The 14,375-nt window shown below is 41.8% G+C and overlaps 2 protein-coding genes across 2 annotated transcripts; both read right to left on the bottom strand.

Moving 5' to 3' along the window:
* Positions 1–2,105: 2,105 nt before the first annotated feature.
* COPS9 (COP9 signalosome subunit 9) lies at positions 2,106–5,396 on the bottom strand. The gene is made up of 3 exons (XM_061634427.1): positions 5,274–5,396; positions 3,310–3,382; positions 2,106–2,378 (listed from the first exon to the last, which is right to left on the bottom strand). The coding sequence occupies exons 1-3, from the start codon at positions 5,334–5,336 to the stop codon at positions 2,341–2,343; spliced, it is 174 nt and encodes a 57-aa protein (XP_061490411.1). The 5' UTR covers positions 5,337–5,396; the 3' UTR covers positions 2,106–2,340.
* Positions 5,397–6,960: 1,564 nt separating this feature from the next.
* On the bottom strand, positions 6,961–9,557 carry OTOS (otospiralin). The gene is made up of 4 exons (XM_061634426.1): positions 9,414–9,557; positions 9,099–9,195; positions 8,762–8,788; positions 6,961–7,274 (listed from the first exon to the last, which is right to left on the bottom strand). Exons 2-4 carry the CDS (start codon positions 9,154–9,156, stop codon positions 7,090–7,092), a joined length of 270 nt encoding a protein of 89 aa, XP_061490410.1. The 5' UTR covers positions 9,157–9,195; positions 9,414–9,557; the 3' UTR covers positions 6,961–7,089.
* Positions 9,558–14,375: the final 4,818 nt, after the last annotated feature.

Here is a 14,375-nt window from a genome sequence, read left to right as displayed (position 1 = left end):
AAGCCAAATGAGGTCTAAAATAAAACTTGCCCTATTCTACAGGAATGTTTTCATTGGCCAAAAATACCAGGCTCCTTAGCTAAACCGGTATTCAGGATAGTTGTGATTTTTCCCACAACTATACAACCTGCTTCAGACTCTTTTCATATGATAACACTTTTTTAGACAAACTGTTAACTTGCGTATTCTCAGTTTTATTTGGCTACACAAGTCTTTTTTAATTGCATATGGAAAGAGGTAGCATTCTGACTAGCAAATGCTACACAATTAGGATGCCCAACAAAGTGCATATACCGAGGTACCTCAATTCAGAATGACTACTTTGTTATCTGTAGGCAAGCTATGAAGATGCAACTGTGTACATAAACTTGTTAACCAGGTTTCAACACTAATCACAATTCACTTTTTATTCTCATTGCTTGTCGGTCAAGCACAGGAAGATTTCAAAGCTGTTTGGTTCAGGTCCAGAAAAATCTCTATAATCCAGGGACATTGACCTAGTTATGAAATCAATTTCTTCCCAGTGGCATTGTATCTAACACTGCACCACAAGCTGCTTTTGAAATGTGTGTGCATGTGTGGTAGTAGATTCAATGCCAAAGTGTCATTAAATAACAGACTGCCTTCAAGTCGATTCCGACTTATGGCAACCTTATATGAATAGGGTTTTCATGGTAAGCAGTATTCAGAGGTGGTTTACCACTGCCTTCCTCTAAAGTGTTATTAGGGGCAACTAAACTAAGAAGAAAATTCTTCAATACTGGGTACAAGAATTATGAGTTATAGCCAACAATAATAATTTTTGTTGCATTTAAACACTGCTATATTCAGCTTATCTGATCACATATCCTTCAGGCACTGTGAAACTGTGTGTAAGAGGCACAGCTCCACCTCAACCTAGCCTCATTGAGCAGCAAGTTCTGGAGGGGACTTGTAAGCATGTTCATCTAATACACTTACAAGACACTCCCCCTCCCCATGCATGCTTGGCGACCCCACACAATTAGGATTCCTAAGCATGGGAACACATGTGTTCAGGCAAACATGATTACAAGCTCCCTTCAGACCTTGCCACTCAACTCAGCAATACCAGGGTGATATCACATGAGGAGGAGCATACAGGAAACTACTACAGCAGTATTAAACAGCAATGTGACAGCATGTTTTTACCAAATACTGTAAACTTTTAAATGGCTCCGCTTTTCTGCTGATATGCAGGGCTTGGGCAACATATGATTTAAGAGAATCTTGTTCTTTATAACCTATTATAATATCTCAACATTGCACTCCATACATTATGTCCCAATGGCATAAAGCTCCAAAATGTAAGTAAATCTCCCTGACAAGCTCCAGCCACACCTTCTCTTGCATAAATTGCAAGGGAGCTGGTGTAGCATGACAGCTAAGAGACCGAGCTATGAATACTACATCTGCCATAAATTCACTAGGTGGCTGTAAGCACACTACTCTCTCTAGCCTCAGGCCCCACCCCACCCTGCAATACAGGGAAATATCAGCTTACTTTACAGTAGGGGCAGGCAACCTGTGGCCCTTCAGGTGTTGCTGGGACTCCAACTCCCTTCAGCCCCAGCCAGCATAGCCAATGCTCAGAAATGATTGAAGCTGTAATCCAGCAACATCTGGAAGGCCGTAGGTTCCCTACCCGTTTTACAGGGTTTTGTAAGGATTACAACTAGTTAACATTTGTATTGAACTTTTCAACTGTTCAAAGCGCTTCATATGCAGTAAGTATTATAAGCTGTGCACATATTTTCAGCTGTTCCCCAGTTAACAGCAACCTGACTCAACAAAAACTAGGAAGTGCAGCAGCTATCAGATTCTGTGTTATAGTCATATTTCACCATTATTGTTTTCATGTAGATTTTTGCATGCACTTGGAAGTATATTCCACTGTTCCTTCCAAGGGTAACTTGCAAGTAAATGAATTTAGGATCAAGGTGTTAACATATCCCCCACCTTAAATGCCTATAATAATAAAAGCAAGTGGGAAGAGACTAAAAATGCTATATTCTATGTACATAACTGCCCAAATAACATAAAGAAATAAACATATTTTAGACTTCAAAAACCAATAGTCACCTGCATTTCAGATATGAGAAATTCTGTTCAGATTTTATTGAAGCAAGCCTGCAAAACTGCACATCTAAACATTTCTAATTGGGAAACAACTCCACAATTCTCCTTTTCATCCATCTTTGGCCATTTCATAGTACTCTTTCGTGGCTTGGAGACGATATTCACACTTTCCTTTTGTTTAGAATGTAGTCTGCTTCTACAAGAACCATAGATATTTAGCAATGCACAGCTGGAAGATGAATTTCACTGGATATCATCATCATCAAACATATCTTCAAAACCTAACAAAAAGAAGACAGTTCATTAATATCATTCAGGATGCACACACATTATGCATATTAATTCTGATTATTAAAAAATACTTTCTGAAGAATTAGGCAATAATGCAAAGCCCATTTCCCAGTAAGGAAATAGACCTGAATCCAATTAACAAAATTTACAAGAGATTCAATAGTAAGTGGGAAGGAGGTTATTATTTATAGGAAAGTTTCAGTGCATGAGCAAGTTTTATTCAGAGAAGACCCATCGGAATTAATTGATCTAAGTTAGTCGTCCATTAATTTCATGGGTTTATTCTGAGTATCACTAACACTGGATACAACTCTGTGTTATACTCACCAGACGGATCCCCAAATTACAATCTCTTCACACTAGCACTGAACATTTCTGGTACTGACTGGCACAAATATTTACCTTGCAATGTGAGGAATCTGTGTATGTTGTCCATGTGTTACTATCACCATGATGAAGCATTTCCCAGTGGTTTCTATTTAGCTGGCAACCCATTTAATGGAAAAAGTTCAAAATGTCAAGATATCCAGTAGACCTTGACACTTCTGTGCTAACAGGCGCCTGAGTTTTATGGGTAAAAATTAAAAATCTCCAACTCTGGCTTACCTTTCCCCTCCTACTATGGAAGCATTGTTCCTTGGGCAGGTTTTTGTCTTTGATTAAGGGATGAGAAACTTCTGGCTCTCCAGGAGTTGCTGGACTCCCACTCTTATCATCCCTGATCATTGCCCATGGTGGCTGTAGCTGATGGGAGTTAGAAGTCCAACAACTTCTGGATAGCCATAGGTTCCCCATCCCTGCTTTAATTTCTAATTGGAAACACTCTTTTCAGTATCAGTAAGAAAATCAATTTAAGAACTGCTGGAGAGTGGCTAAAATAAAAATGTTGAATTTAAGAATCAAAATGTAACTAATACTTACTATTAAAGAAGTCTGCATGTACAGCCTTTTCATTGGCAGCTAAATCCATCAATAAGCCTGTACTTCCTCCAGCCTGAGAAATAATAATTTAGTCAACTATAGGAACAATAGACAATAATTTAATTGTTTCACCCTTTCATCTTGGATCTCTTGCTTACAGATCTTAAATGCAATCATTTTTTATCTATGCCACAAACACTTTTGCCTGCTGTAATCTAATATAACATAATAATCAAACATGAAGCCCATTTTGTCCTTCTCAACTGAAAGAATGCAAATCATTGGGGAAAACTAACTGCCCAGAAATCCATCAGTACATCAGGAGCTAACCTGCTAGTAGTGACGGTTCCCAATCTCCCCCCCCCCCGCCCGAAGCACTTGAAAATTGCTGATGGTCTTGGAAAATTAATTAATTAATTTTCTTCCTCTTGTAGCAATTGTCATGAGCTGTGCCAGGTACTGTATGATTTTTCATTGTATTTTGATCGCTTCTTTTATTTCCTGTATTGTATTTTACTGTATTGCAATTTGCATGCCATAGAATTAATTAATTGTATTTCCGCTGCTTTTTTTTACTTCTTCTACTGTATTTTATTGAATTACCATTTAAGTTGCATACAATTTGAACTATAATACAATAAAATACAATAGAAAAAATAGAACAATGAAAATACAATTAAAATCAATATGAATATTTAAAGTGGACATGCCATGTACCACCTGAATGAAGCTGGTGGTCAATGGACCAGTTTGGGAACCTCTGTACTAGGGAAATCTGCGGAACAGCAGTGGAACAGAAGCGGTACCAAATCTACCTTGAATCATGTCAGATCCAAAATTATCAAAACCCACCTGATAAATAAGTGACTGGGGAAAGCATCTTAACAATGACAGCAAGCTGTGGAAAGCCCATTTACCTAGCATCTATCTTGATGTCATTTTGACACCAGGTAAAGACCTTTTTATTTCCTTAGACTTTAGCTATAATTTCTTTTATTTCTGCTACATGTTTATTTAAAGTATTTATAAATTACTCTTTTTCTAAAGAAGCTCAGGACTATGTACAACAAACATATCAACACAGGATAAGCAGTAATACATTAAATAGACTCACTATTAAAACACTGACTCAAATACTGCTGCTGAGGATTAAACAACCTATCATCAAACTACAAAATGTCTTCAGTTGATATCTTAAGAAGAACAATGAGAGGAGTAGACATTTTTATGCTGCCTTTATATATTTTATTGCCATTTCATTTTACTGGATCAATTTTTAGTACGTTTAGAACTTTTTTGTGAGCCATCCTGAAAATGTAGTTTTAGGTGCTTGAAATAAAGAGGACAGTAATGCTGCAGCAGCTCATTTCCTACTCTCATTTTCTTCTCACACTGCTCATATCTATCTGGATCAAGATGTTAGATAAAAAACAGAAGATGGAAATTACTTTTGTCTCAGAGTATTTTCCATGAGTTTTCTCTCTTTCAAAACCTATTACACTAAAAAAGCCCAAGTATGCTCGTGGAGGAAGAGGGGTGAAGAAAAAGGAAGACAAAAAAAAACAACATAGAAAAAACTGAAGATTTCCCCAAAATTTTCTCTCACATACACGCATTATATTATCAAACCTCACCAACCTTGGAAACATAAGAGGAGCCCTGCTGAATCATCCCAAAACTCATCTAGTTCATGCACACACAACCTTGTGAAGCGACTAAACTTCACCCCCCTTTTCCCATTCGGCAGCTCCCTAAGAGATGCCATTTACCTTTACAGGGCAGTCGGTACTAGGGAAGGCGCACAGACCATTAAAACACGGAAAGGAAGATGGATGCTCACCAGAAACGCTCCCCCCCCGTGGGTTTTCAAACACCCCCTTATGGAAGAACCTTTCCTTGCACGTCCGTGGCTGGACTCCCCCTCCTCCCACTGCCCCCGCCTCCCACTGCCCCCGCCTCCTCACCTCATCCAGGTCCACATAAGGCCCCGCGCCCTCGGGGAACATCTCGTCCACCGCCGGCTTCATTGCTGTCCGTCAAACTTCCCTACCTCCCTTTTACACCCGGTTGGCGTATGAACAGACTTCCGGTTGCTCTGCGCGTGTGGAGGACCGCAGCCTCTATGGCCTTTCTCCGACTCAGTTGAAAGGCGGGCTGTTAATCTCACCGGGGTGGGTGATGTTGCCAGCCAGTGACTGCTTTTCATTTCCTCGCGGCACGAAGCTGCATTAGTGGGAAGAGCAGTCGGTGCCCAGATCCGGACAGCATTTGCAAACAAAAGGAAGCTTCTGCCTTGCACGCCTCCTGTCACGCCTGGCATCTCCTGCGCTGCAGAAGCAATAGTCACAGGCTTCTCCATCTCAGCCCTTTTGCTAAGAGTCCGGAGGGAGAAATTTCACAAATCTAGCAGTATTGGATAATATTGAGGCTACAGTCCGCATCCACCTACCTAGGAATAAGCCCCATTGAACTCAATGGGACTTACTTCAGAGTTGACAGGTATAGGATTGTATTGTTGACAAGATTTTAAAAGATTCCAAGGAGGTGTACAAAGGCACGTCCTTTGCTTTGATTTTTTTACCCAGGCTGGATGTGGGAAGAAGCAGAGCAGGGGTGTGTGTGAGCAGCATAGCACCTTGCCCAGGGGCCCTCAAACCTGGCATTATCACTATTGTTGTACCCCAGCAATTGGCACATAGGAAGCTGCTTTATACTGAATCAGACCATTGATTCATCTAGCTCATGGAGTAATGGCCACCAGCTTGGATGGCTTTAAAAGAAGATTAGACAAATTCATGGAGGACAGGGCTATCAATGGCTACTAGCCATGATGGCTGTGCTGTGCCACCCTAGTCAGAGGCAGCATGCTTCTGAAAACCAGTTGCCGGAAGCCTCAGGAGGGGAGAGTGTTCTTGCACTCGGGTCCTGCTTGCGGGCTTTCCCCAGGCACCTGGTTGGCCACTGTGAGAACAGGATGCTGGACTAGATGGGCCACTGGCCTGATCCAGCAGGCTCTTCTTATGTTCTTACTACTGTCGAATAGAATATTCTATTCTATACTACTGTCAACACTGACTGGAAGTAGCTCTCCAGGTTTTCAGGCAGGAGTCCTTCCCAGCCCTAATGAAGATACGGGGGACTGAACCTGGGACCTTTTGGATGCAAAACATGGTTTCTACCACTGAGTTAAGCCCTTCCAATTCTAGAGGTAATATATAATCATCATGAGTAGTAGCCACCAACAGACTTATTCTCCATGAATTTGTCTAATCCCCTTTTAAAACTGTCTTAAACAACTTTGTTGGATGTCCCCTGGATCTCTCTCCACATATGCATAATTTTATACTCCTCTATCAGTCATACCCACCCTTATGGTTTTTTCTAAACTAAAAATCCTCAAATGTAACCTTTTTTCAAAGGGGAGTTTTCCAGCCTTTTGTTCATTTTGGTTGCCCCTTTCTGGCTCTACAATGTCCTTTTTAAGATGCAGTGACTTTACACAGTGTTCCTAATGTCGCAGCACAGATTTATGGAAATATGGATACATATGGGTTCTAAAGAGAATGGCATGAGAATCAAATAGTTCTTTATTCATTCTTCAAAAAACTAAACAGTAAGTATATATTGTCTATTAAAAGAAGTCACGTCAGGATTGTTACCATTAGAAATAACAGGAAGAGAAATTACATATTTGACATAAAAGCTGTGGAACAACACAGTAGTTAAGCAAGTAATTGTGATGTGTTTGTTGGTGATGATAAAACAGGATTGCCAAGTGAGCTAGTACTCGTGATCTGGGACATCATATCCAAGAGTATTTCCAAGAGGGTGATGAGCAAAGAAGGTCCTGGCCATCTCATTGATTCTGTGGTATGCTCCCAGGGTGCGGAAGTACTCCACATATGCCCAAAAATCATTACTCGTGAAAGGCCAGTAGGGCATACTTGCAGGTTGTCTGTAGGGGTCTAAAATAAAATAACAAAACAAACCAACCAGTTTTGTTCAACAGCCAAAACATGACATCAAGGATTGAAGACTTGTATCTAAATAAGTACCCTTATTTCATGAATGGGGTTGGTGGTACCCTTTAACACAATCACTTTGATACACCATTATGCTTCTTGCACAAGTTTCCCAATTAATTTATTTATCTGAAGTATTTTAAGCTTTTCTTTAGTGGTACATCCTCATGAAGTGTTGTATAAAGGAGTGAGAGGCAAGGTGCATATGGAGTCACTGCAGAACAGATATACGGATTAACATGAGAAGCTGCTCTGAAGTCAAAAGCTACACATGGTATCAATTAAAGGTGGCTGTGAAGAGGAAGGTCTTCAAGGCCTACGTAAATGCCAGAATTGAAAAGCAGAAGTCCACTGGAAGAAAGTTTCATAGTTTCCTGCACTAATCATAATTTGGACATTCAGCCAGGAGCTGCAGATAGTATTTTTTTTTTAAAAAAAAATCCTCCAGAGGTTCAGTTTTAGGGTTGTTTTAAACTTATTACTGTTGAAGACTTCTTATTTTCTAAAAAGTGGTGGAGCAATCCAAATCCCCGTTGCATCAGGTTGTGTTTTTGTGTGAGAGAGTAGGTGTGGAACAGGTGATCAGACTCTTGCTCCCTAAGTGCCATTCACAGAATCATAGAATTGTGGAGTTGGAAGGGACCTTGGAGATAATCTAGTCCAACCCTTTGCTCAGTGCAGAAATAAATATGCTTCACATTCCATTGAATGTTGGTTTTCTCCTCCACCGGATTGCTGCAAATGTTTGGAGATGATGGTGTGGTTTGGAGAGAAGGAGAAAAAAAGCAACCAGCCCTAGAAACATGCAAATCTGAAGTAATAGAATCTATGGTGGGCCTTTAAAACACAAGATAACTCCAGGAAAGTGAATTGTGCCACATGATACTTACATTTCAAGATTGCGCTGGATGTGACCATATAATTTAGGTTTAATCAACTCTGAGGTGCCAGTTTGATTAATGTACTTTGGTCAGGAGAATCAATGACCATCTGTCTGACATTGCAGCTGTTTCCACTACAGAGTCCTAAGTCCTGGATGCAGAGATCCAGCTTCAGAGATCCAGGAAGTGCTGTTTTGAATATAGAACTCCTGATTCAACAGGAGTGCAACCATCCTAAATGTCCTCAATTCAGTATCACTGCAGTATGTACATTCTTTATGGTGATTCACAGTCAACCTTAGAAATTCTTCTTAAAAAGTAAAACCTTAGTTTTTAAGTGACTTGTAATTATGGGAATTCTGTTTAGTTTTAATACCTTTTCCTACTAAATCTAATGTAGCTTTCTTAGGGATGCCTAATGTTACTCAGTCTGTTTGAAATCTTTTCTCCTTACATTTGATCAGACTTCATATTTGCAAGTATTTACATTTTTTACATACAGGGGGCAGGGAATTGGGGGCAACAACTTCAAACAACAAACACCCGTACCTTCCTCATCCTCAATCGGTCTGGCATCTGTAATTAAGCAAGAGATGCATCATCAGCCAATCACTAATGAAAAACATACAATTTGCAAAGAGCTACTGTGTCACCACAAAACTAACAAGCAGCCAAACTTCTGGTTTTTAAAATACTGTGATAAAGAATAATCTGTTTCATCTCCCACTATAGTCCACTATAATTTCAACAGATGATAAAATTAAACATTAATTATATTAAAATGCTGTGTAATATCTCAAGCATATTGCAATGAATAGATTAGAGCAACTGACGGGTGAGTGGGAGAATCTAATCAAAGAAAGTATATCTATTGTATTAAAGATACCTGTTTGTGCGTTCACCAACAAGCAGAGACAAATTATGCCCACAAAGATTAACTTCATCTTTTCTGCAAGGAATGACACTTGTTTCTGAAGTATAATCTGTATGAATGAAAAATATCAAAATACAAGCTCAACCTGCACAGCTGACCACAATATAAAATATAATTTTTTTAGTCAGTACATAACCCTTTTATATTATTAATGATAAAATATGGATTTTTAATAGTAAAGCACAATGCTGTTCTGTTGTTTCTGTCCCCCCACAAAAAAAATTGTCTACATTTTGCATGACAACTGGTACCTTGGAAACAACTTACTATTGTGGTTGATTTTAACTTCACTTCAGAAATTACCCTTCTCTTCCTTTCTTTTAAATCAGCAGAGGTCTGCAGTTTTGAGTCAGCCACAAAGTCCTGAATGAGCTTCTATTGCTGCAAAATAGTGGTACTGTTTTGAAGAGGCTGGAGGAGTGTTTTTAAGGGAAGGAACGTCACTTACACAGCACAACAATCTGACTGTTTTATCCTAATCTTGAGATGCTTAATAGTGTTTTCCTAAAAATGATGCATGTGTTGAAGTAGGGGCACAATGACTGCTACACAGTGGTGCAAAACTACAAATCGTGGCAGTATTTTTTGCTGCCTCGGTTGCATGGAATCTAGAGCCAACTTCACATATTGTTAATACCTTGTAGCATAATACAACATACCTGGAAATAAATTCTATGTGTAAGATCCTACTAAATGAAATTTAAAAACTACTAGAAAGAAAATCTAGCGGTTAGTTTGAGGAACATTGAAATCACACTTCAGTTTCAATATGCTTGAATTTAAATCAGTTTACTCCTGTTGAAGCACATGAAGTCAACAAGGCCAGTGTCCCAATCATAAACTCTTGTGGTAGCACATCTGCGTTAGACTAGCAAGATAGGTCATAAATCACCTTAAAACCTAGCTGTATGGTTTCATGGGGATATGGATTGGGTTATCCAACAATTTATTTTCTGCAAGAGTGGATCTTTCCAATTAGAAGGCATAAAAAAAATACCGGCAGCAGGGATTGGTTTTGAGTTAAGTGAACATAACTTTAGTTAATTTTCCCACCACTATTTCAGGAGTGGAGGAACAGTTGGAATATGCTGTTCTATGCTGCTTTAAGCAGCAAAGGGTGCCTCCTGTGGATTTCAGGCTAGAGCAAGAAAAGCTAGGAGGCAATCTGAATTCTGGGCATTTTGCTGTTTCTACAAAGATTACTCAGACAGTGCTGCAGTTTTATTGGTTCCCATCACAAAGATGAAACGGAAAGACATGGAGGACCAGATGATCCATGGTGATGAAGAGCTATGTCACACAGCAAAGCATCACCTAAACCCTGAACAGTATGCCTACAGGGCACCACATTATACATGTTTACATCAAGGATAGTCTATCAGCAGATTGCTGCTCCTTTAGCCCTTTCTGGGTTTTTCTTTCTGTCTCATCTTTGCAGGGGCAGGGGGGAGGTTTAGTTATGGCACCATCCTTTGACCGCTATTTGTGCTTTCATAAGTTAAAGGCTAAAGAATGAAATTTATATCAATGAGATTTTAAAACCATTTAGATCAGCGGTGAGGGCACTCTGGCCTGAAAGCTGAATACTACTACTACTGCTACTACCACCACTACTACTACTACTAACAACAACAATAATAATATCCCACCCTTCCTCCCAAAGGAGCTCAGGGCAACACATAAACGTTAAAACAATAAAAAAATTAAAATCAGATGAAGACTGGAAAAGAACTTAAGGCTTGTTGGAGCTGAAAAGACAATAGTGATGGCACCTGTCTAATACTTAACAGGAGGGAATTACCCCCCATAGAGCTACAATTTCCAGCATCCTTAACAAACTACAGTTCCTAGGATTTTTGGGTGGGTGGGTGGGTGGGTGGAATGAAAGATGTGGTGTGTACACAGCCTTGGTGCCACAATTAAAGACCTGATTCCTATACTGTGCAGAACAGGCTTCTGAGGTGTATGTGTGTGTGGCATAATACAAAATGGTTGCCATATTTGCCATATTGGCAGAAAATATGTAGATCCCCACATTTTCACAGCATTTAACATTTACGTTCTGTGAGAATTTGTGATCCATTAGATGTGATCAATGAAATCTTTTGCCTTAATCTGAGATAATATTCTTTAACATTTATTACATTTTGTAGGTTGTTTTGGGCCTTCAGGCATACATGTACTCAGTGTGGTTTCCTGAGCCTGCACCTTCGGATGCTGGCTTTCCTTAGGGCTGGGAGGTAGTTCAATCTCCTCTTCTGATTCAACAGGAAAAGAAGCAGCTTCTGGTGAGTCAGGAACCTTGTCTATGGGTTTTCCCAGGTCCTCTGATTGCAGATGGGCCTGGTGTTGCTTCTCTGGAGATTGTAGAGATGTCTCTGGGATAGCTCTGAAGTCAGGAAGCCCCACAAGGTCTTCAGACTTTGTGAAATCAGAGCCCATCTGATGAGGAGTCTCCCATCTCAGGCCTGGGTCAGGCATAACAGTGTTATACTGGAAAATCAAATACAAGTTCTAACCATAGCTAGAATTTTATATGATAAGGGCTGGAAAAACAATAAAAAACCAAATAAAATAGAGCCAATCAGGAAAATCACAGAACAACAGAAAGCCATCATATTAACTGTACTGATAAGAAATCTGCAAAGATACCAAGAAACTTGAAAAAACTGGAAACCAGTGTTGGAATACATTCAAAGGAAAACAAGTCCTAATAAAATAGACTGTAGTAGCAAAATACTGGAGAGTTGATAAAAGTAATTCATGTACTGGAGGCTGGGCCCGAAGGGCAGTTTAGGGATCCTGCTAGTGTACCGCCCACCCCGCTGCACAGCAGACTCCCTGGCCGAGGTGCTGGATGTGGTCTCGGCTGTACGGGTGTTGTCCCCAGAATTGTTAGTGCCGGGTGACTTCAACGTGCATGCCGAGTCCGCTCTCACTGGAGCCCCTCGGGATTTCCTGGAAACCATGGCTTCCTGGGAACTGCACCTTAGTAAAAGGGGACCCACCCATGTAGCCGGTCATGCTCTCGACCTTGTGTTTGTCCTGGAAGAGGAGAGAAGTGCTCTGAAGTTGGGAGTGGTTTATTCCACCCCTGTGTCATGGTCAGATCACTACCTGGTAAACATGGACTTCTCAATGCCACACCCCCTCTGCAGGGGTGAAGGACCTATTAGAATGGTCTGCCACAGGCGCCTGATGGATCCAAAAGGATTCCTAACTGCGCTTGGGGAATTGGAACCTGCTGAAGGCCGCCCGGTCGAAACCCTGGTGAGGGAGTGGAATGATGGGATCACCAGGGCATTAGACCAGGTGGCTCCGAAATGTCCTCTCCCCCTGAATAGAACTCAGTTAGCACCGTGGTATACACCACGGTTGCGTTCGCTGAGACAGGAGGTGAGACGACTAGAACGCTGGTGGCGGAAATCCCGCTCCGAAGATGTCCGGACACAGGTCAGAGCAGCAGTAGCTGCCTACCAAGTGGCAATAAGGGCAGGAAAGAAGGCTTTCTTTGCTGCCTCTATTGCGTCTGCGGAGTGCTGTCCCAGAAGGCTCTTCCAGGTGGTTCAAGGACTGGTCGGTCCAGTTGTCCAGGACCCCTTGGAACAGTCAAAGGCCTCCTGTGACATATTGGCAAAGCACTTCGCCAATAAAATCGAACACTTACGGAGCTCGATCCCGTACGCCGTGGACACAGTAAGTGAACCAGAGTTGGCCAGTTGCAAGCCGGTAAATTGGGATCGGTTTCGGCTTCTCCCTTCTGAGGATGTGGACAAGGTACTCACAACTGTGAAGCCTACCACTTGCCTAAATGATCCTTGCCCATCGTGGCTCCTTACGAGCTGCAAAGAGAAATTGGGCACAGGGATTAAAATGGTGGTAAACGCATCCTTGCAAGAGGGTGTGATGCCATCAGCTTTCAAGGAGGCAATTGTAAAGCCCATCTTGAAGAAGTCCTCCTTGGATCCCCAAGTTTTTAATAACTTTCGCCCAATTTCGAATCTTCCATTCTTGGGCAAGGTCATTGAGTGAGTGGTGGCCAACCAGTTGTCAGCACACTTGGATGAAACAGATTATTTGGATCCATACCAATCGGGTTTCAGGACTGGTCACGGAACCGAAACAGCCTTGGTCGCTCTGGTGGATGATATGAGGAGGGCATTAGATAGGGGAGAATTCACCTTTCTTGTCCTCCTCGATCTCTCAGCGGCTTTTGATACTGTCGACCACAGTATCCTTTTACATTGCCTGGAGGGATTGGGAATTGGAGGTACTGTAGTGCAGTGGTTCCGTTCCTTTCTCTCCAATAGGTACCAACAGGTAGCATTGGGGGAGGAGGTTTCAGACCCTTGGCCTCTCAATTGTGGTGTGCCACAGGGCTCTATCCTCTCTCCCATGCTATTTAACATTTATATAAAGCCGCTGGGGACAATCATTAGGAGATTTGGGCTGCAGTGTCACCAATATGCAGATGACACTCAGCTCTATCTCTCATTTAAATCTTCACCAGAGTCGGCTGTGGAGACCTTGTCCAAGTGCCTGGAATCCGTGAGTGGATGGATGTGAAGGAACAGGCTGAAGTTGAACCCCGATAAGACCGAGGTGCTGCTCGTGGGGGATAAGAGAAGGTTGGGAGATGTTGACCTGAAGTTCAACGGGGTAAGTCTACCCCTGAAGGACCAGGTCCGTAGCCTTGGGGTTGTACTTGATTCCAGACTGTCCATGGAGGCTCAGATTTCGGCAGTGAGCCAGGCAGCTTGGTATCAACTACACCTCATACGAAGGCTGCAACCCTACCTTCCTGATCATCAACTCCCACCAGTAGTACATGCCCTGTTCACCTCTCGACTGGATTACTGTAATGCGCTCTACGTGGGGTTACCCTTGAAAACGGTCCGGAAACTACAACTTATACAAAACGCGGCGGCTCGATTACTTACGAATAGTCACCGCCGGGATCACATCACACCTGTGTTGTTCGATCTACACTGGCTTCCTGTTGTTTTCCGGGCCCAATTCAAGGTGTTGGTATTAACCTTTAAATCCCTATACGGTTTTGGCCCAGTTTATCTAAAGGAGCGCCTGCAACGCCACCAACTATGCCGCCCGACACGATCAGCCGCACAGGGCCTTCTCTCAATCCCGCCGACAAAAACAGCTAAATTGGCGGGAACTAGAGAGAGGGCATTCTCAGTGGCGGCCCCCACTCTCTGGAACTCCCTCCCACAA

Source organism: Rhineura floridana, chromosome 7 (assembly GCF_030035675.1).
Source record: "Rhineura floridana isolate rRhiFlo1 chromosome 7, rRhiFlo1.hap2, whole genome shotgun sequence".
In the NCBI taxonomy this organism is placed as follows: domain Eukaryota; kingdom Metazoa; phylum Chordata; class Lepidosauria; order Squamata; family Rhineuridae; genus Rhineura; species Rhineura floridana.
The sequence above is the reverse complement of the archived record's forward strand: the minus strand, read 5'-3'. Positions and strand labels throughout refer to the sequence as shown.

Bases quoted from the DNA above. Each gene is read 5' to 3' on its own strand.
- COPS9 (XM_061634427.1), bottom strand. From the start codon at position 5,336: ATGAAGCCGGCGGTGGACGAGATGTTCCCCGAGGGCGCGGGGCCTTAT. The intron at 3,383-5,273 runs GTGAGGAGGCGG...ATTATTTCTCAG, and splicing joins CTTATGTGGACCTGGATGAG to GCTGGAGGAAGTACAGGCTT. The intron at 2,379-3,309 runs GTAAGTATTAGT...TCTTTTTGTTAG, and splicing joins ACATGCAGACTTCTTTAATA to GTTTTGAAGATATGTTTGAT.
- OTOS (XM_061634426.1), bottom strand. From the start codon at position 9,156: ATGAAGTTAATCTTTGTGGGCATAATTTGTCTCTGCTTGTTGGTGAAC. The intron at 8,789-9,098 runs GTATCTTTAATA...GCTTAATTACAG, and splicing joins GTTGGTGAACGCACAAACAG to ATGCCAGACCGATTGAGGAT. The intron at 7,275-8,761 runs GTACGGGTGTTT...ATTTTATTTTAG, and splicing joins ACCGATTGAGGATGAGGAAG to ACCCCTACAGACAACCTGCA.